The sequence below is a fragment of the Sinohyriopsis cumingii genome, chromosome 2 (assembly GCF_028554795.1).
Source record: "Sinohyriopsis cumingii isolate HCF-2022 chromosome 2, ASM2855479v2, whole genome shotgun sequence".
In the NCBI taxonomy this organism is placed as follows: domain Eukaryota; kingdom Metazoa; phylum Mollusca; class Bivalvia; order Unionida; family Unionidae; genus Sinohyriopsis; species Sinohyriopsis cumingii.
This window is the reverse complement of record NC_142962.1, coordinates 44,237,600-44,260,376: the sequence shown is the minus strand read 5'-3', so window position 1 is coordinate 44,260,376 and position 22,777 is coordinate 44,237,600. Positions and strand designations below refer to the sequence as shown.

General features: G+C 40.1%; 1 protein-coding gene across 1 annotated transcript; it reads left to right on the top strand.

The window, feature by feature from the left end:
* The first annotated feature begins 11,695 nt into the window (after positions 1–11,695).
* On the top strand, positions 11,696–17,113 carry LOC149804741 (transmembrane protein 223-like). The gene is made up of 2 exons (XM_089943771.1): positions 11,696–12,342; positions 16,217–17,113. Exons 1-2 carry the CDS (start codon positions 11,949–11,951, stop codon positions 16,516–16,518), a joined length of 696 nt encoding a protein of 231 aa, XP_089799897.1. The 5' UTR covers positions 11,696–11,948; the 3' UTR covers positions 16,519–17,113.
* Positions 17,114–22,777: the final 5,664 nt, after the last annotated feature.

The window sequence follows — 22,777 nt, the reverse complement described above, 5'->3', positions numbered from 1 at the left end:
TCGGTCGTCCAGTTAGGTAAGTAACCTTTGTCAAAAGTGCGTTTGGTTTTGCCAATGCGCACCCAATCTCCTACGGCCAACTCTCCACTTTTCTTGGGGACAGCCCTCGTCGGGGACGTACCAAACAGACGCTCAAACACCAGCACTTCGTTGTCGGGAGTCACTTCTTGCGGGGCACGTCCGATGCTTCGATGGTAAGATTGGTTGTACGCTTGCACCAGGTGCGGTAAGATGTCGATGTACTTCAGAGTGTGGTGATGCGTAAAATATTTCCACATGCGTTCTTTCAAAGTGCTTTGAAAACGTTCCACGATGCTGGCTTTGGTTTCGGGATTCTCGGTGGTAAAAAAATGAATGTCACGTTTCTTTAATTCCTTTTGGAAAGCTTGGTTCAGAAATTCGGTACCTTTGTCCGTTTGCCATCGAAGAGGGTGACGACCGCTTTGTTTCAACACCCGTTGCAGGGCTCGCACTAACTCGCTGCTCGATTTGGAAGTCAAGGGTACCACCCAAGCAAATTTGGAAAAGACGTCGATGACACAAAACAAATATTTGTATCCACGATTGTAGCTGGCCAAATGAGAGACATCGGCTAAATCGGCTTGCCATTGATGATCGATGCCTTCCACTCGGGTGCGACTTCTGGCAAACTTGCGTCGAATGGGTTTGTGTAAAGTGTAGGTAGCTTGTTCTTGTAACCATCGTTGCACTTGAGGTAAACGGAGACTTTTCAGTCGCGTTTTGGCAGCACGATACAATTTTTGAACTCCTGCGTAACCTGCAGGATGGGAGGGATCGTAGTAAATGCTGGCTAAGACTTTTTCCATTTTTTTGTGTTGGTTGGTGTGTTAATAAGGCACCCACTCTTGGAGGATGCTACTCTTTTTCTCTTGGGGTATTTTCTTGGATTGCAATGCTTTGCGTGTGCGACCGGCAATAGGTGTTGAAGAGGAGGAGGATGTCTGAGCGGGGGATATCGGTTCTTGTTTCACTTCTGTCTTCACTTCTGTCTTCACTTTCTTTTTCTCTTGTGATGAAGAAGGGGTGGCCATCATCTTTTTAATCCATCCAATTCTGGAGGTAGGTGGTGTTGTTAACTTGCGTACTTTTTCTGGTGGAGTTTGAAACCCTTCTTCTTCTTTTCCTTTTTCTGTCTTGGTCACTGGTACTGGTACTGGTACTGGTGATGGTGCTGGACTTTTCATCAAGGTCTTAAAATCTTTCAGAGTGGGTAGAGCTGTTTCGTCTAAAGCTTTCTGGTGAAAGAGTTGCAGTCGTTGCAAGAGTTGACCGTACTTTTGCGATTTTTCTGTTTCGGACAAATCTTGGCGATCCATCAAGGACTGCAATTCGTGTTGTAACTGGGACATCTCGCTCAAATTGGGATTGGGAGGTAAATGCGGGGTGCGTTGTTCTTGCCAACGATGGTATTCCATCCATCGTTTGTAAGGCACTAAAGCTAGTTTTCGTCCTTCCATGGGTTGTCAGGGGTCGATTCTGAGATCTTGGGACTTCCAAGGGCCTTTTTATCTTGCTCCCACCAGTCCTCCCAACATGGTTCCCAAGACTCCTTTCAGTATGGGGCCTAACAAGAGAGGCAAAATGTCTCCACGTTGGACCAACATCTTCTTTTTTTGACGAATGGGAATTTTCTTTTGAACCATTTGGCGAAGAACGTGACGATGTTTGCCTAAGCATTGTTTCTGGTGTTTGGACAAAGGGATCGTGCCTTTCAAAACGTTCAAACAACATTCGCACACGGTATCGATGACCTCTTTGGAGGCTGTTTGAATGAGTTTTTTTCGTAGAGGTGGAGAAGCTTTGGACAGGACAGATAACATGTCCCCATGTTTGGCTAAACGTGGTGGCAGTCCTTTCCTTTTCTTTCCTTGGGGATTTCTGGAGGGTGACATCTTTGAGTCTTCAGGAGCACCAAAAAAACACTGATACCCTACTCGGTCACACACCTTTTTTATACTGGAACGCGTTGCCACTGATTGTCTTTACGTCGTATCAGTTTGAGGACAGGCATGATACGTCGTGCAGGGGTACGCAACGGACTAAATCGAGCCAGTTCTTGCTTGGACAAATCCAGTAAACTTTGTAACATGCCCGATCTTTCATGGACTTTGATTTTGGGAGAAGGTACTTTGTGAGCAGCAGCCACTGCCACTAAATTGGAGGGTCCTGCCACTGGGGAAGTTCTTTTGGGGGTCATCAACGGAGAAGTTCTTGGTGTGATCAACGTCTCCAAGTACTCTTCAGTTCTGGGTGTCATTAACGGAGAAGTGGATGAACGTGAGGATGCCTGAGACGCAGTCACTGCCGTGGCAGATCGTGGTTTGCGAGTGTAAGGTTGCGTCCTGGCCGAAGTGCCTCTCTTGCGACTAGTTTTCTTCTGTCGGCTTTTCTTTTTCTGGGGACTTTTTCTCTGTTTCTTTTTCTGGGGGCTTCTTTTCTTTTTCCGGGGTGGTGGTGTCTGGTCAGAGGAGGGTCCTGCCACTGGAGAAGTTCTTCTCTTTGGGGACCTGGTGTTTTTCTTCTTCTTGGGACTTCGTTGGACTTTTGTCTTGGGGATAACTTTGGGGGCATTAGGATACCATCTTAAAAGTGAGCGAATGATGACCCCTCCTAGAGTACCGCTCCCTCCAGGTTTCAAAATGATTTGTTTTTTGGTTTGAGTGTCGACGCGGGGATCGGCCAGTTGGACCAAAGCGACTTTGTTTCGATCGAAAATGCGTTTGGTTTGATGAGGAATCTGAATGATTCCTTGGAGTAATTGACGTGCCGTCACCGTGAACCATCGTAAGACTTCTTTGAGACTAGCTTCTAAGACACGAGCTCGTGTTTGTGGATCTTTTTCTCGACTGATGCCATACAAGGCACGAATCAATTTGACGGGAAGATGCGACTGAAGGGACGTCATGTTCGCACTGAGAGTGAGACAGACGAAAAAGGGTCTCAGGTTTTTATAGATTTTTTTTTATGTGGAGTGAAATGAAGTCGAGGACGGAGACGTGTACAGGACAGGCCCTCCGTCTTGGCACCAGTGGTGAAACAAGTGGGTACGAAATCGCAAATCCTCGGGAGTCGTAGGTTTCAAATCGACGAGTAAATAGGCGTGTGGAGTTTGAGTGGCATCGTCGTACGCCTGAGTCAGCCAAGGCGTTCCTAACTGTTTGGCTAAGACTTGCACTTGCGATTTATCTCGAGGGCTTTTAAACAAGACCACGTAATGCGCATTGAGACTGATGGTGCGATGGGCTTTACTTTGTTGAAACAAATTTTGGGTGATGTAAACGACACTGGCATTACGGTGATGCCCTTTGCGCGTGAACCACAGTTTAATTTCTTCTTCGTCTTCTCCTAACATGTCGTCAAAAATGACCAAATGGGTTTGACGGGAGTCAGAGACGATGCCGTCGTCTTCTTTAGGAATGCCTTCCACAAACACGATGGAATCGCCTTGACTTTCTCGCAAGAGGCTGTACGCCGATTGCCACTCTTTGTAACACCACACGATTCATTGAGGTGGTCGATCGATCAAATGATGTTTTTGTTCGATCAAACGTTTGACGAATTCGGTTTTGCCAGAACCGCTAGGTCCAGTAATGAGCATGTTAAAGGGATGGCGAAGATACAAAGCCTCCCAACTGGCACGATCTAAGTGTTCGTCGATGACTTTGACAGTAGAGGAAGAGGGAGCAGAGACAGCAGAGGTAGCCATAGTGTGAGGAATGTCACTTGTGACACGAAAAACAAACAAGACAAGAGTTTATATACTTTTTCAGAACACGTTTATTGAATGTTTTTTTCAAACATGAATACGAAAGACAAAAATACATAAAAGCCAAAGGCTTAAGTACAAGAATAAAAGGCACATGATAACCATGAACGTGGAATAAAAACAAGTGTCTGTACAACAACCACATGTTTTGGGTAAAGTTCTAACCAGTTCTATAGTTGGGGGTAAGGTCACACAAGTGTCCTCCCGAAAGGGTCTTTCAGGCCTGTCCACGACAGTCCTGTCCTGGGTGACGGGTTCTTCTGGCACCGTCACTAACACAGGTTGAAAAGTAACTTTTTTCCTTGAATAACTCTCGTGCATACTGGGCCACCTCTTGTGTCCAAGCCTCAAAACCCTGGTCTCGGTGATGTCCAACATTTGACTCCTAACCAATCTGGTTTCTTCTTCGTCAACGACATGGTAAGTTCCTTCAATGAACAATGAACTATCGATCTTGCCTAGGGTTCCTTTTCATATACAGACCAATACCAACGTGACCGTACGGCAACGTAAAGTGATTGGGAAGTCTCACTCGCTTCTGGTACACGATTTGATAGACTTTTTCCAAGGGTCGACTGACGATGTGGTGAGTGGGTAAACGTACAATCTTGTTCGGTTGATAGGTGGTCACTTTCAAGTTTCCATCCTCTCCCGATTGCAAGGCTTCTTTCAATACCCCAAAGTTGACCACTCGACTGGTACGATGATTCAGAGTCAGTCCTTTCACTTTGCACGTCGTGTGCACTTCTCCTTGTTTGTCCCGGTATTCGTAGCCGTAATTTTTGGGGCCGCCACTGACGAAACTTAGAATCTTGTCGTCGGGATGCTCGTCTGTCCAGGCTCCTAAACGGTCTCCTTCGATGTCAGGGTGATGTTGAATCGGGTGATGGATGTAAATGCAACTGTCCGTGTCAAAGTACAGGACGCGTTCCCCTAACAGTTCTAAAGCTTCGTACAATTTTAAGCGAGCATGAGCTGTCACGTAAGCCGTAATGATGACATTTCCAAAAGGGTCGTCTTGTACAAAGTCCAGATCTTCTTCGTAATTGACCAAGATCAAATCCTCTCGAACGACGTCCACGTGTTTCATGTATTTGGTTTTGTCGTGAATCATCTGGAAGTAGCGGGAAGGTTCTGTCAAATATTCCGTCTTGGGTAAACACGGTCGTTGTGCCATTTTACCCCACAAGCAATTTAACATCACTTTGGCAAACGATCGCCTGCCTTCGTTTTTCTCGATGTGGTCTAAAGAGATGCCTTCTTGTTCATAGTATTTCTCTTTGAATTGTATTTGGTCTTCGGGAGTGTGACACCAGGAAGGATAGCCGCTGGCTTCTTGCTTCAGTTTCAAAAAGGCATCCACGTAGTCGGTGAAAATGCCTTTCTGAGTAGGGTCACCCTTGTGGTACTGTTGTGTCTTGGGAAAGTGGCAAATTTCGTACACTTCTAACAGTTGGTATCCCATGTCCATAGCTTTGAACAATTCTACGCTGACCCAGGTTCCCGTCAAGGCCCGTTCTTCCTGGCTGTGATGACAAGGCTGATCTTGGTTGCACGTTTCGGCACAAGTACGGCACAAGGGAAACATCAGTTTGCCTTGACAATGGTGAGGTAAGACGGGATGGTACAGGTTCGTGGGAGGCAAAACTTTGCACTTGATCAAGCCTTCGTATTGTCGAATGTTTTTCAGGTCGATGTGTTCCGTCAGCAATTGCGGGTGCCCTAGAGGAAAGCGACAATATTTGCACACGTAGGGATACAGCGAACACACGTCCAAGTATTTGATTTCTTCTCCTTTCTCTTCGTCGGCTTGGTACAGCAAACAGGTGGCATTGGTCCTTCCTCCGTACAAACTATCCCTCGGGTTCAGCGGGTCCATGAACTGGTAACTTTCCACGAGGCGTTTAAACTCGGGATCGGTTTTCATACGGTGATCGTACTCGTGTTCCCACATTTCCACCACTTGGTATCCTTCCTGTTCTAACTTTAGGCGTCGCTGACAAGTGTCCTGGTACAGGTCTTCCATGGTCCGTTGTAAAAACTGATTTTTAGTGTCACGGTCAGGGTAGCAGACGGGACATCCGTGAAATAAGCAACCGTTAAACTCGTACACGATCTTGGGGTTTTCTAAGTCCCAGCCATCGACCGAATACGTTCCGATGGTCTTTTCGCCTCCTCCGTTGCGGGCATGCTGAATCCATTTATCTTCTTTGTCGCACAAGTAATGTAACCAACGTAGGGCTTTGACCGAGTATTGACGCTTGACATAGTGGGTCGTTTGAGGACTGATGACAGCCACGGTGTTTTCAGGCATGAATCGTTGGCGGTACACTAAGGAACACGCTTTGGCAATGGTGCAAGCTTCTTTCAAAGGATCGACCCCTCCGTGTTCCATGAACAGTTCTCGAAATTTTCCACAGCAACGTCGTAAAATGTCCACGTCGGAACGACAATACTTTAACATTTCTTCCTGAAAGTCGAAGGGGTCCGAGGCGTGAGCCTTGTACCAAGCGTAGAAAGCTTCTCGTTGATCGGTACGCATGTTGTCGGGGTCGTAATAGTGAGCCTCAGGTAAATGGGGTAGAACGGCGTGTTGATTGGCTTCCGTATTGAAAAAGTGTGGAAAGTACCCTTTAGCCATTCCTGTCATTCCAAACGTTTTAGGCATTCGACTCAAAGGCATGGCCAAGTAACTCATCGAATCTTTAAACTGTACTTGTCCCACTTGCATGAAAATGATTTTGGCTCCGTTCAAAGTCACTTTAGGACGCTCGGTGCCTTGTTCCGTATAGTACCTCAAAAGAAACTGTCCATCGTATCCGGAGAAATTGTGAGCCATCACCGTGGCATGACGATGACAATCTCCGTAACGTTCGATGTCCTCTTGGCTCCACGTCTTGTCGATGGGGTCTAAGACCCATCGGGCAAAATCGGCTAACGTGTTCGGTCCCCGAAAGATTTTTTCACGCCCTCCAGGAATCTTGCTGCAGTGAGGGCAATGACTGAAGATAGGTTCTTGAATGCACTTCTCGCACGCTCGATGAGCCACGCAGAAATTAGGAATGTGAATGCCAGTCTCTTGCATCCATTCGAAATCGAAAAAGATGAAATTGCCTTTCTTCTTGTGACCGTCCTCTTTCTCTGATGGGGGTTGGTATTTTTGCACGTAGCATTGGTGTTCCAAGTCCACGATGTGGTGACAAATGTGACATTTTTTTCTTTCCCCGACATACGTGTGCCTTGGTACTATTGGTACGTATATCTTGTCCACAGGTAGGGCACAATCTCAGGAGTTGACAAGCACATTTCTTCTGTGAACCTTGCGTCTTCAAATGTTGTCGGTAACAGGTAGGGCTGACAAACGTGCGCAAACAAGTTGAACAAGGCACTGGTTCTTCGCTCAGACAGGGTGGAGAGGCCAAACATCCTGGGCATTTCCATCCGCAATGTTTGTGTTGCTCTCGATTGTTATAACCATAGTCACATTTCTCACAATAATAACCGTATCGCAGGAATGCAGTGATACTGGTAATGGTATCGAAATGGTCATCGTGATGATAAAGGTGAATGTATTTTCCGTCCTTAAAGTCTTGGCCTCGAAACAACAGAGGCCCACGCACTTCTTGAGGGTGCACTTTCAAGGTGTATCGTGGAGCTAGGGCATCTTGCAATTTTTGCATCTCAGGAATGCCACAGGGTGTGTCTATGGACAGACCAGCTTGTTGCAACAGGAGTTCTGCTTCGTTTCGTTGTTTGGCTCGGTCCGATTGTCGAATAGTTTTCCAGGCTCTTTTCCATTCTGCCGTGTCGTTCTTGTTGGCATAGGTTCGTTCCACCACGATGGCTCGAGCTAAACACATCTGGTCTTGAGGATTGTGAATTTGGACAAGGCTACGCTTAATGCTGCGAAGCTCGTTCACCAATAACATCTTTTTGCGTCCAGTCCCTTGAGGAGGAGAGACGTGGGCCATTTTCAGTGTGGCTTTACCATCGGTGATGTCAAACTGATCATTAGATTGTTGTACGTGTTGAATCTTGTCCATGACTTTGGAAGGGGTTAGTTCTGCGGGTCTGCTAAACTCGATCCAAACAGGGGATTTCAAACCGTTGTGATCTATGGATAGTGTCAAGCGATCGTCTTCTTTGGGTTGACATTGTCGCTTGAGTGCAGTGAGCAAAGAATCCCACATCTCGGTGATAAACCCTTCTGCTTTCTCTAAGGGTACGTCGGCCTTGAAATCTTTAAACTTCACCGTGTATTTGTAAGCCGTGGTTCTAAATTTTCTAGAGGAGCGCTTTAGCGTCTCTCGAATGTGATAGTACTTTTCAGGGTTGACTAAGGGTGGTGAACTTGGTTTAGAGGGTTCAAACTCTGGTTCACTGAGTTATTGGCAAATTGAAAGGCTATCTCTTTTCGAGAGAAGTGGGTGGTGTAGGGGTGAGTTTAACCAATCAACTTTAACTGCCTTAAGCCTTTGCCACGGCCAAGGCCTACTTCTGATGATTGGGTTGAAATCACTAAGGGTGGTACGATAGGCTTAGTCACAGGGTTGGCGTGTTTAGCTCGGGCAGGTCGTATTCTCTTCGGTCGTGATAAAGAAGTCTGATACATTTGTTTCAGACTTCTTAACTCCGCTAAAATGTCCAACAGTACCGTAGCCGTTTGATTTTCACCCTCTTGTTTCTTTGCTGCTACTTCTTCTTGTTGTTGTTTTTTTCTTACCTCTTCTTGTTGCTGTTGCTGTTGCTGTAGGAGAAAAGCTTGTTCCGCTTCCTTTTGTCGTTGCATAAATTTCTCCAATTCTTCTTTCTGTCTCTGTCTAAAATTCTCCATTTGCGGTAATGAAGAAGGCAACGAAGGTTCCGGAACAAATTCTTGCGAGGTAAGAAAATCCACAAAATCCCAATTTACCTCTTCTGAAAGTAAGTCCGGGTTCCCTTGGGCAGTCTCCCCTGCTGGTGCACCCCAATGGATCGTTTTCTGAGTTTCCGTCATGTTGAATCACTGTCGCATAGATTGACTGCACACAAGCGCTAACGAATCTATATAGACCACGTGACGTCACAGACTGCTCTCTTCGGATTGGATGCGAGCTGACTGAATTTTGTAACGCGTGTTCGGGATTGGTGAATGAATTCAATCCGTTTCAATCCTTCCTGTACCTATAAATAAGCGCAGTTCACTGCATTGATTCACCTATTCTCGTCGCTTCAAGATGTGGACCACAGTTGAGTCATCCACCCTTGTGTCTTCCATGATGTTTAGGACGGACATGCTCATGTATGTCAGGTCCAAGTGGACTGTTGTTGATAGGACAGATACTAGTCAATGGATGAGGAGAGTTTACATAGAAAGACAAGGATGTCTCAAGAGGGTACTTGTGTATGGACCGGCAGTTAGAAGGAGTTTAAGAAGAAGAAAAAGTAGATGTGACAGATGCCATCTATGTTAATATTAATATTAACATAAACCCAAAGGCCCTTTTCAGGGCCAGCCATATTTCTCGAAAAGAGATAGCCTTTCCATTGCCTACCCTTTTTTAAATTTAAATTTAAATTTAAATTTTTTATAAAAAAAAAATCCCATATTCAATTCCCCTTGTCCCTAGACAAACCCAAACTCTATTCCCATGTTCAATTCCCCTTGTCCCTAGACAAGCCCAAACTCTATTCCCCCATGTTAAATTCCCCCTTGTACGTAGAGTGACCCACGATTTTTTCGCCATGTTCAATTCCCCTTGAGGCTAGAGTGACCCAAGACTTTTTCAGGGCCAGCCATATTTCTCGAAAAGAGATAGCCTTTCCATTGCCTACCCTTTTTTAAATTTAAATTTAAATTTAAATTTAAATTTAAATTTAAAAAAAAAATCCCATATTCAATTCCCCTTGTCCCTAGACAAACCCAAACTCTATTCCCATGTTCAATTCCCCTTGTCCCTAGACAAGCCCAAACTCTATTCCCCCATGTTAAATTCCCCCTTGTACGTAGAGTGACCCACGATTTTTTCGCCATGTTCAATTCCCCTTGAGGCTAGAGTGACCCAAGACTTTTTCCCATGTTAAATTCCCCTTGAGGCTAGAGTGTCCCACGATTTTTCTCCATGTTAAATTTCCATTGAGGCTAGAGTGTCCCAGGGGTCTCTGTAATGATAATTCCCATTGAGGCTCTAGTATCCCCATTCACTACTGTCGCTAGAGTGACCCAACAATTTTCCCCATGTTAATTTCCCTTGTCGCTAGACAGACCCACGATTTATTCCCATGTTAATTTCCCTTGTCGCTAGAGTGACCCACGATTTTTCCCCATGTTAAATTTCCATTGTCGCTAGAGTGACGGGGGGGGGGGGGGGTCTGTAATGCTAATTCCCATTGTCGCTAGGGTGACCCCATTCACTACTTACGGTTGAGAAGTAGAAAAACCGCAAAATAGTGTAGGCCCAATACTTCAAAACGGGTTCATCCCAACCAAATCATTGCTTGAAAAGGCGTTTTTGTCCCACACCAATACCACTTTAAGTAACCCAATATAATACATTTATAAATTAAGTTCATATATAATCTTAGAATGAAAACTATTGGATAGGTAATATCCAGACAATATTCCTACATGTTTCTTTTAACAGACGTTTCATTTCCGAATAAACAACATTAGTTGCCTTACACGGGTTTCTTTCCCCCACAACACAGCCCGCTGCTCCCCCAGGCCACAGGAAAGTTAAATGCCGATGGGATGAACTAGTTTTAATGCACAGTAATGTATTCTCCAAAGAATAAAGCATTTTCGACCTGCTATTTTAGAGCAGTAAATAAAGCGAGTAGTTTGTTGTTTAAAAAAAAATGTGGCCTCTCTCTCTCTCTCTCTTTCTCTCACTCTCTCTCTCTCGTTATAACAGTTGGATATATCAAGGGATTATAATTACTTTGGCAAAGTACCGAGACACGTATCATTGTTTGTAACTAAATTTCCTAGATATTGTTGCTTGTATGGTCAGCATTCATATATTTTTCGCAAATTAAGTAAATCTTTTATGCCCATAACAACTAAACATTGCATGCAATATTCTACATTTCTTGCTAGAATGGCAATGCCATGTTTTTGGATTGCGTACTGCACAAGCGAAGCAGGAGAGACACATCACTGAATATGATTCCTGTTGGTTTATTCACATCAGTGATCTTCAATTTTGTATCCAATTATACGCGTCAAAGATAAGAAACATCTTTCATTTGGATTGAGTTCATAAATGGAAAATACAACAAAAACTATTTGTATTCAGTGTTTCGCTCCTGTTCTCTCTGGTGCCCATTCAGTTCTTGTTATTCTATTAGACTGGGAGGTTGAAGTGATTGTAGACCAGCCTTGAAATGTTCAGGGTCTGGTCTATTTAACAGTTTAGCAGTAAAATGGGCAGTTCGAGACAGAGTGAATTCATATAAATTCTACTATAGCTTTAGTAAAATACACTCAACAACTCTATGCTGAATCATTTAAATTTTGGTCGATGTGTCACAAGATTGACAAATGACTAAAATAAAGTCAATGGTACTGCTGATTTAAAACGTATCGATACATTTAATCTGCGTTATTTCAACAGCAATTTCTTCTCGTTGGGAAGATGTATTCGTAGTTCACAAATACTATAAATCAGTGTTATAATACAAATTTAGAATATATAATTATTTTGAATCCTTTGTTCCACCAAGTATATTTGCTAAGCTTTCTTCCGAATCATTGAGAGAAAACAGACTGACTATTTGGATTAACGTCTTTTTCGCCCGTTAGGGCACGTATGACGAAAAAGAAAACAGTTTTCTCGCTTCAGCTTTATGATTTCGATAAGCAGATTGGTTTACAATTTTGAGAAAGTGGAATATATTCTTTTACAAACTGTGAAAAGCAGTCAACTGTCATGGCAGTTGGAGCCAACGACCACGCAATTTCTCGAGAAAGAGCGCAACAATTAGAAATTCCAAGTTGTTGCGCGCAATTTCTCGAGAAATGGCGTATTCCAAGTTGGAGCCCAATATCAGCATAGTGTAGACTGCTGGGGGGAAAGAAAGACAGAAAAAACCCACAAACATTTCTTAAAGTTTAAGGGTAATATTTATTTCATTTTTACCAAATACGTTAAGATTTGTTGGAGCTAGGTGTCAGAGAGGAATGTTGTGGAATTACCTGACAAAGCAACTATTTACTGCTAAATGGAGAGATATCCGTTTTTGTTCCACAAAATTTATCAGAGTAATTCGTTCACAGAATGCATCAGATTATGCTCGATCCCAAAGAAAAACGGACATTCACCCTTTTGAAATTAAAACTAATGTCCCAAACAATGTTATGCTTTATTCGTATGACAAATCAAGATTCATAATGATTGTTTCCATCTTTGGACTGTCCCAGCTCTTCTTCTGGTCAGTAATGGCGGAGTTTGCTTACAGTAAATTCAAGGAGATTCCTGTCCAGCAAAATGACGATTCAGTGGCATGGTGGAGGAAAATAAATTTTGGAGGAAACAAATTCAGATATAGTTTTTTATTTGTCAGCGTCTTATTTGGTAAGTCTACAGGGAAACGGATTATTTCATTCGATTCTCTTTAATCCTTCTTTCAGTTCTCTAACCCTAATTGCCCTGAGCAATATTCAGAGTTGTTCATTGCATTTAAAGTTAGGTCTTTCATGGTTGTCCTGGATGATGTCATAGTATTAAGTGGATAAATGGCAAATGATATGGGAGATCATATACAAAGGACAATGAATAATTCTGAATTGCATTTGTGATCAATATGTCAATCAAAAGGATTTTAGCATCATTTACATTAGAAAGTTGTCAGAAGTTAATAAGTTTTGATGAAAATATGTAAATATCTTCCCATTCAGTAGACTATTGTATTTTGCCATCCAAGTAATGATTCAGTTACATGATCATATTATGTAATATGCAGTAAATAAAAATGAATAACAGTTTACTCATATAAACATATTACTGCCTTTCCTGAATTATCTGGGCTTGGAGGATGTAGAATAGGCCTGATGAACCATACTTCATGTTTTAAGAAGTGACTAATGGAAGTAGCATTTTGACTTGGAATGCATGCATACCATGATGATGTTCCAGTTGAAGTCTAGGACTTTAGTTTATGTCAGTACTTGAATTATGTATTTTAAGTATTTTATGTTTTGCCTTTTGTTTTCTATACTTTTTAGTTTTCATACTTTGTACTATTTGCTGTCAAACCTTTACATGCATATAGCCATAATTCAAAGGGCAATAATACTGTTACACATAGTTCATTGCAAAGTAAATGCACAAAATTGCACAATAATAATCTGTGATTAAAAAATCGGCATGTGTATTTTATTCAGCAAGGTGAAGACAATGATCTTACCAGTTCCTATTATACTTATGTACCTACTATGCATGAATAAGAACAAAAATTGATTTTAAAACATTAAAGTGAAAGTTTGTATTGAAATATTAACATTTTATGTAAAATCTATCCCCTTTATAAATGTCTTCATTTTTCTGTATTTTATCATTATCTTACTCATAGTCTAATAAATAATTAGATATTTTTATGTCACAGATAATATCAGCACAATTCATCAAACAAAAACGGTAAAAGTATATACAGTATTGTAGTAATTTGTACATTTAACAAGAAATATTTTATTCAGATCTGGATTTAAAAAAATCTTTATTGACAAATTCATCAAACAAAGTTTCTCAAACAGATAGGTAATCACAAGGAAACAAATACTGGTACCTGGATTGTCTATTTTTATATTGTTCTCTTAGATTTATTTGAAAAGTAAAGGGATGGATGTTACAGGATTTTAAACCTTTAAAATTGTGCTTTCTTGTTGACCCCAGAATCACTAAAATTATGAAATAACCAAATCACTAATTTTTCCAGATAATTAGTATGACTTTTTAAATTTGAACTTCCTCTAATTATTTTGTTACAAATGCATATTGCTCTAAAACTTTGATGAATGCAGCCTGCCATAAAATTAGGGTGACATTAATATTCATAACAGTTTTATTTCTATGCTCCAGAATGTACCATTTATCTTGGAGGGGTCATGGGTTGCAGAGTGGTCTAATACACCCGCCTTTACTAATCACTGCATCTCACCACTATCTGCATGGGTTTGAGTTTCAGACTTGGCCAATGTGGGTATGTGAGAAAGCTTGCCAGTGGCTTCAAGTGGTTCTTACCACGGTTCTTCCTCCAACAGTTATGCTAGCTGCCATGTATAACCCCCTATTGTCTGTTGAAAAATGTCAGTAAATGCACAACAACAATGTTTATCAATGAGTTTTATGAGTGTTAAAACTATATCCTACATTGTGCTGAAAGTAATAAACTGAATTGAAATGAATGACAGATTCATAACCAACCATAATAAAGTTGTTGTTGTTGTTGTAGGGTTTAACGCCATTTTTCAGCACACGATAGGCTATACATGGCGGCCAGTATTAATGGTGGAGGAAGAACCCAGGAAAACCCCGGAAAGAACCACCGACCCTCGAGAAGCTACTGGCAAGCTTTCTCACATATCCACATTGGCCGAATCCGAGACTCGAACCTACACAGAGGTGACATGGCAGTGATCCGTAACAGAGAGCACTTTAGACCACTCGGCCACTCAGGCCGCCCCCATAATAAAGGAATGAAAATGACCCAGGTAATCGAAGCTTGAAAAAATATGTATATAAAACATGTTGCCAATATAAGGATATATATAGGTAGATTAGACATAACCAGATCAAGGTGACAAGTGACATGATGATTACTGCAAGGATCAATGGTTAGCATGACAGATTCATGACCAAAAAGGTGCATGTTCAAATCCTGCAATCGGACAAGTCAGGGTCCGCTATTGCACCAATTGCTTCAGCACTAAATAACCTACTTGTGTTGCTGTGCTGTGCAGCACCAAGCCAAACCAAAACACCTACTTATTAGAATTGAACAGGATTCTTTTTACAAAAAAGCCCAAAGCATGCCAGAGTCCAATTGCATGTATATCCATATCCTATAGTGCACCAATCAAAATGGGCAACAAAAAAAAGAGAAACTCAGAGAAAAACCAAAGTTAAATGATATACCGGTAATTAAGTATAATATTTCATTACTTTGCTAAAATCTGTGAATTAGAAAATATTTGTCTTGAGTACCTGGAAAAAGTGGCAGAAACTTTGAGTATACGGATGTGTCTGATGAATCATGGCAGAAATGTTCAGATATAGTATGCAAGTTGAAAACTCCAGATGTTTCACTGGTACCTGAGGTAAATGTTCATTAAAAACCCCAGTGAAATCAGAAAGATCCATTTTAAGATTTTAAACTCTTGTGAATGATTAAAACTGTTTTATAGTTATTTTGTTTTTGGTTTTTAACCAACAGTAAATGCATGTCAGTGACTGTTGCGTTTCCATAATGTTACTGATAGTAATGTTGATACTTCTTAAATCATGTAATATATACATCCCCCAACTCTTGCATTGTAAATGTAATTAGTCAAACCTGTCTACAGCAGCCACCCATGGGGAATTGCAAAGTGACCTTCATAGACAGTAGGTTAATATCCCAGATATTATAGAAACATGATATGCTCACACAGTCTGCCAAAAGCATTCTTTACTGATGACTGTCTAGTCACATTGACTATCAAAGGGCAGATAAAGCAGCCAAAGCAACCATTTCTAGTTCTGTTTTCAGAATCCTTTGAATTATTGTATTTTTGTTGATAAAAAGACTTTGCAGAAAGTGATATTTTTATTGGAACTTGTATTCTTAAATTGGGGAAGAATCATTTTTTCCACAGAAAGACTGTTGATGGGTCCTTAAGATTGTGGTTGTTGAAACTTCAAAGTCAATACAAATTAGTGTACCTTGAAAAAGGTGAATTTGCACATCAGCCAAGGAAGCAAGCAATTGCACATGAATTCTCAATTTTTCATACACATTAACTATATAAAAAGTCTTTTGCATGTCATATTTTAATGACTGTATGCATCCTGTTGATAATTTGCTTAATTATTATCAGCGATGGTATATGTAGCAATGCATTTTTCAGTGTACTAAGAGTACATATAAATTTTATTCATGGATCATGCATACAGATTTTGTTAAGTGGTTTACAAAAGGCCATGGTGTAGATTTGAGTAATTTATTTTGTTAATTGTTTTATAAAAATCCATGTAATGGAGTATGTAATTTATTTTTTTGGACATTATGGATGAGATTTTCTGACCTCTTCAACAAATTCATGTTATGATCTTAGTGTACTGAACCTCATTTTTTTATAGCAGCAAGGAACCAGTGATATTCAGTGAGCTAGGTAGGGGGTTTAATTTATTACTTTTAAAATCTAGTCTTATTTACTATTATTTAAATTGTCAAATCCTTGTCTTTCAACAGGTGGTGTGATAGTGTTCATTACTTGCCTGTACCCTTTGAGGACAGTGGCTCAAATATGGCTACTCCAAGGAGGTGAGATGATAAAATTGGTCACCTATGCTCCATTTGCAATGAAGAGGTCAATTACAATCCCTCTCGAGAATGTGTCTTGCAACCAAGCAAGAAATGCACCTGGGACACACATTTTTATGAAGGTCAAGAACAAACCAATGTATTTTTTGTTAGACAAAACTTCAGGAAAATTTTATGATGGTCAGTTATTTGATTTTACAGCTGGTATGAAGAGAGCATTGAAAAGATAACAACATTTCAAAAAATGATACATCATCAAATAAGAGACTTTAGTTGGATATTTGTGTGTTACTGTAAAGTGTTGCTATGTCTTAGCACTCCGACCCCCAGAGAAAGAAAATACTAGCAGGTGATTTCAAAGGTGATACCGAGATCAACTAGTCTGAGCAGTTATGATGAAAGAAACTTTTGGTTTATGTCTTGCTGTAAAACACCCAGAACAGGAAAATAGATTTCATTAATAATTTTTAAAAGATAATATTATGGACAGTGGTTTATATTTATTGGTTCTATTTATTGAATGATGGCAACATGTATTAAACTTGCTTATACATTTAGAATTGTGTAGTACGTGAATGTTTGTCAGCAGCAAGAACAATACAGTGTACACAACAAGCATGTTACAAAACAAAAACACTATTAGTAACAAATTTTATTTCACAGTACCATAATACATGTAATTTTTCATACATAGTCAATCGATATAAATTCATAATTTGTTGTGCAACAGGGTTAAAATAAACCCTGGAAGACTGAAATGTTTGAGAAGTATATATGAGCAGATTGTACAGGACAGGTAGAAATAAAGCATATGTTTACTGAAAATCTGTTATCTGCATGTATTTCTTTATTGCCTGTCATTTTATTCATATTTATTTAAAAAATTCTCCTGGAGATAAATGTTTGTAAAAAGATGTACAGGCTGTTTTCAACAGAACATATATTATAATGAAGTTACATTTTTGTTGTACATACAAATCACAAGGTATCAATCTGTCCAGTCTTATTAAAATAATACATAACAACACCCATCATAAAGAACTAGATTTGGATGAAGTGTTGACAGATATCTACAGCATTTCATACCTTCCATTTTGCAAATCATAATAAAATAGTCCCCTTTATCATAAGCTGGTCAGTAATTTTTCTTTGTCTTGGTGCTGTTATTATTCTGTATGTGAGATTTTCATTGGCAGAATCAAAGCCCCAGTATGTAAAACAAACTGGGACACAATCAGGATGTTAAGAACTAGCTTGTATGCTCAGTTTTATGTGAATTTTTTATCAACAGGTCATAGACGTAAAGAGCTTATTTGATGGGCTGTTGCAGTCATCTTATAAATATTCTTATTGATACTCATTCTGAATGGAAAATCATTGACACTGGGTTTTCATGTCTAGTCGGTTCTATCTGAAAATAGTTCCGTTTGGACCTCCAATATGGCCATCTGTCTTGAAAATCTTGTCACTACCCCTACTGGATACATAGTCATATGAACATGGGTATTTCAGTAAAGGCTTTGTTGTGTCTGCTTGGTTATAAATATGGTGCCAGTATAACGTCCAATTTCGTTGCTCCTTAATGAAAATTGTGCTAATCTGATGTCCAGTACAGATGCCACAGCAGCCATCTTGAAAATCTTGGTATTGCTGGGCCACATGAATGGAAAGTCATATCAGTATATTGTGTCCAGTTGGTCTTGAATGAAAATGGTGCATAGCTAGGCATTCATTATGGTCGCCACTAGTGTACAACTTGAAAACCTTGTCGCTACTCTACCTGGATGAATTATATAGGCATGGAATTTTCACTAAAAGATTCTTATGATGTCTAGTTGGTCCTGAATCAAAATAGTGCAAACCTGAAAGTAAATAGGCCACCAAAGCAGCCATCTTGAAAATCTTGTTATTGCTACTCCTGAACAACAAGTTCTTTCAGAATGGGTTTCTGAGCAGAAGACTTCTTACGGTACTTACTTAGTCTGGAATAAATAGTGTGTCAATCTGGTGTCCAATATTGCCACCAGAGTGGCCATCTAAAAAAATCTTATCAACTCTAGATATAAAGGTATATCAACATTGGTTTTTAGCAATAAGACTTGAGATGCCTAGTTGATATTAAATGAAAATGGTAATGATCTGACAATATGGTATGGCCACTGAAAATCGAGTTATTTCTGCTCAGACTAATTTTATTCTGTAAGGATAATTCAGTCATACAGTGCCTAGTTGATCATTCTTGACATGCATGTGAAGACAAATGACAGTCATGGCTACTTAAATACATGTAATTATTTTATCTACTTTGACAATCAGTTGAATGAATGTGGCTTTTCGAATATTGTTTTGCTGATCTCCATGTGCAAAGAATCAGAAGTGAAGTCATGTGCATGGTTAACACAGCCTGGATATTTAATTTAAAAAAACAATAACACAAATTGATGGAGTATACAAATTAGTAGCATCAATCAAAATTGGCCAGTGTGGGTATGTGAGAAGCTTGCCGTTAGCTTCCCATGGTTCTAACAGGTAGCATCTATCGTCCATCAAAAGTAGATGTCTCTGGCTTGGCCAGTGTGGGTACGTGATAAGCTTGACAGCTTCATATGGTTCTTACAGGTAGCATCCATCAAAATTAGATGTCTCTGGCTTGGCCAGTGTGGGTATGTGATAAGCTTGACAGCTTCCTGTGGTTCTTACAGGTAGCATCCATCAAAAGTAGATGTCTCTGGCTTGGCCAGTGTGGGTATGTGATAAGCTTGACAGCTTCCCATGGTTCTTATAGGTAGCATCCATCAAAAGTAGATGTCTCTGGCTTGGCCAGTGTGGGTATGTGATAAGCTTGACAGCTTCCCATGGTACTTACTGGTAGCATCCATCAAAATTAGATGTCTCTGGCTTGGCCAGTGTGGGTATGTGATAAGCTTGACAGCTTCTCATGGTACTTACTGGTAGCATCCATCAAAATTAGATGTCTCTGGCTTGGCCAGTGTGGGTATGTGATAAGCTTGACAGCTTCCCATGGTACTTACTGGTAGCATCCATCAAAAGTAGATGTCTCTGGCTTGGCCAGTGTGGGTATGTGATAAGCTTGACAGCTTCCCATGGTTCTTACAGGTAGCATCCATCAAAATTAGATGTCTCTGGCTTGGCCAGTGTGGGTATGTGATAAGCTTGACAGCTTCTCATGGTACTTACTGGTAGCATCCATCAAAATTAGATGTCTCTGGCTTGGCCAGTGTGGGTATGTGAAATGCTTGCCAGTAGCTTCCCATGGTTCTTGCAAGTTTTTTTTTGCTGAAAAACAGTGTTAAAACCAAAACAACAACATAGACAATAACCGTTCTTAAATGGATTACCTACAAACATTTACTTAATGGATAATTTGCCTTAAAAAGCTACATCTTTTGTATGGTGTAGAGATTTCAGATTAGCCTATTGTCTGATATAATCTGTGTTGACTCGCATGTCAAATATTGTTTAACATAGCATGATCTTGTGATATTTTCCAGATATTTATTTCCTAGATAAACCTGCTACAGTTCTTGCTAACCTAGTTTGTTGCAGTGTGTGTCAGGAATTTAGCACCTAAAATACATTTCCAAGTCTGAAGCAAGTTTTGGCTTAGCTTTTTCTTTTCAAGTGAAAAGTTGAAATTTGTTTTGATATTCGGAATTAATGGGTTTCAGATTACTTAGGAAAAATTTTGATATTAAAGAAGTTTTGGTTTTGAGAGGATTCTAGTATATCTAAGTTTCTGTTTTGAAGAGTTTTACTGTACCTTCACAATATGTGAAGGTGGGTAGCCCAAAAAAAAATATGTACTCTGCCTATTTTGAGGTCAGTGTCCCTGATTAGCAAAGGGATTTCACTGCAATACTTCTGATGGTATGCCTCTTGATTAATTTTACATCTCAAGTTTTTACATCAAGTAACTGTAATCCAACAGGGAAGCATGTTTGATAAATTGACAAGCCAAAAATTTGCAGGAAATACAATCCACTTAAGTTTTCACAAAGGATTCACCACTTATTGTTAATGAGGTTTGAAAGAAATGGGGGAAAACCTGTGCAGAACAAAACAGTTCAGAGGCAAATAAAAGTTCTGATACCAAATGCTAATTGCAGGTTTCAACATTTAACATTTTTCACAAAAGTAAAAAACCAAATTTGTTTAATTATTGTCCATTTTACTGGTCACTAGAATATATCAGGAAATTCAAATGTACATTTGATGATTGACAGGTATTAAGAAAAGAATAAACCAAAGTGACATAGTTTTCAACAGAATGCAAACTGTACAAGTGAATAATAAGGCCCAATTTCGACACATAACATATATTTGTGTGCAGAAAACATTTTTTAATTTTATTCAGAGACCGTGTTCTTTGACTTCAAAATTGGGGCCCTAAGTGGTCTAAAGCACTCTCCGTTATGGATCACTACCATCTCACCTCTGTCTGCGTCGGTTTGAGTCTTGGATTCGACTAATGTGGGTATGTGAGAAAGCTTGCCAGTAGCTTATCGTGGGTTGGTGGTTCTTTCCAGGGTTTTCCTGGGTTCTTCCTCCACCATTAATACTGGCTGCCATGTATAGTCTATCGTGTGATGAAAAATGGCGTTAAGCCTTACAACAACAACAAGATTCAGCCTTTTTCACACTGGACAGATGAATAGGATAGTTCTAAATATTTAAGGTAATTTTTATTGGATGAATTTGGTCACCTGACAAGTTATGTTGGGGTATGTTATGAAATATGGTCATAATAAAAGTGTATACGAGAAAACTGAGCAATCAAATTTGATTCCTAATTTGGAATCATTCTTCTTTCTTGTGTTCTTTTTGGAACAAGTCTGCAGACGTGTTTTATGTTGGGCTTAGATATATCTGAGAGGAAATTTTTTTGAACTGTTCGGTAGAAAAAGAAATTCCTCATTTTTTGGACTATAATATTATTCATGAACTATTGTGAATTATTCAAGTGTTCTGGACAACACCATTTTGAGGTCAAGGTTCTTGGCATTCTTTTGGACATTCATATAATTTTATCAGAATTATTTGGGATTCACTTTATAATAATGCAAGTTCTTCTCATAGTTTTCATTTATAACTTTGATAATGAAATTACCTGTCAAGTTATACAAAACTTGCTGGTTCTGCTTCTTTCTTTTATTTACTTTATAATCACAGTGTTGCAACATGTGATTTAGATTTTTAATGTAGCTTTAACAATTTTTCAGTCATATCGCTATGATGTCTGCAATGGGACACTTTATAGTGATGTCTAACACTGGGGCATCATGCCATAGAAATGTAGCATGATGTCCCACCCAGTCACATTAACCTGACACCAGGCTGACCAGTCCTAACACTAATGCTGAGCGCCGATCTGTCAGTACCAGAAAGTCTGTCAGTAGCATTAAAACCCAAGAATCATAAATTAACCATGCTCTTTTTCTTTAGAGTTGAGTTTCATTTGGTATTTTTAGTGGAGATGGTGCATATTGAATCAGTCAAACCAGACCATGTTTTGTTTCAATATGGGTCAGTGGAATGAAGTCACACCTGGATTTTGTTCTTGCTCAGGTTCCAGTTTTCCATGTGAAGGAAACATTCTGTAATGTCGACCAACCCCTGCTTGCCCTATGTAAGCTTTATCACAGATCTCACATCTGTAGTTTCTTTGTTTTCTTGAACTGAGGCCAGTAGTTAAGTGGGACGATTCAGCGTCAATGGGAATTAGCATTAAAAACTACCCTGGGCCTGTTTAGCGTCTATGTATATTTAACATGGAGAAAAATCGTGGGCCTGTATAGCGTCAAGGGAAATTAACATGGGAAAAATAATCTTGGGCCTGTTGAGCGTCAAGGGAAATTGAACAGGGTGGGTCTGTTGAGCGTCAAGGGAAAATGGAACATGGGGAATAAATCATGGGCCTGTTTAGCGTCAAGGGGAATTGAACATGGGCAATAAATCATGGGACTGTCTAGGGACAACACACACACACACACACACACACACACATATAAAATAAACATTTGTGGGTAGGCAATTGAAAGTAGATCTCTTTTCGAGAAATGTGGGTGGCCCTGAAAAGGGCCTTTGGGTTTTATGTTAATGTATCCATTAACATAAAGGGCACCGCATTGGTCTTCTTCTTGTCCTTAGGCTGCGCCTGACTGCAGGACCGTAAATCAGGACTCTTTTGAGGCATCCTTGACGTTCTACATAGACTCTTCGCATCCACAGACTGGTGTCTGTCCTGTGGACAACTGTCCACTTGGATCGAACATACATTAGCATGTCCATCCTAAACATCATTGAAGACACATGGGTGGATGATTCGACTGTGGTCCACATCTTGAGGCACCGAGAACAGGTGAATCAATGCAGTGAACTGCACTTATTTATAGGTAGAGGAAGGATTGAAACGGATTGAGTTCATTGACCAATCCAAACATGCGTTACAAAATTCAGTCAGCCCACGTC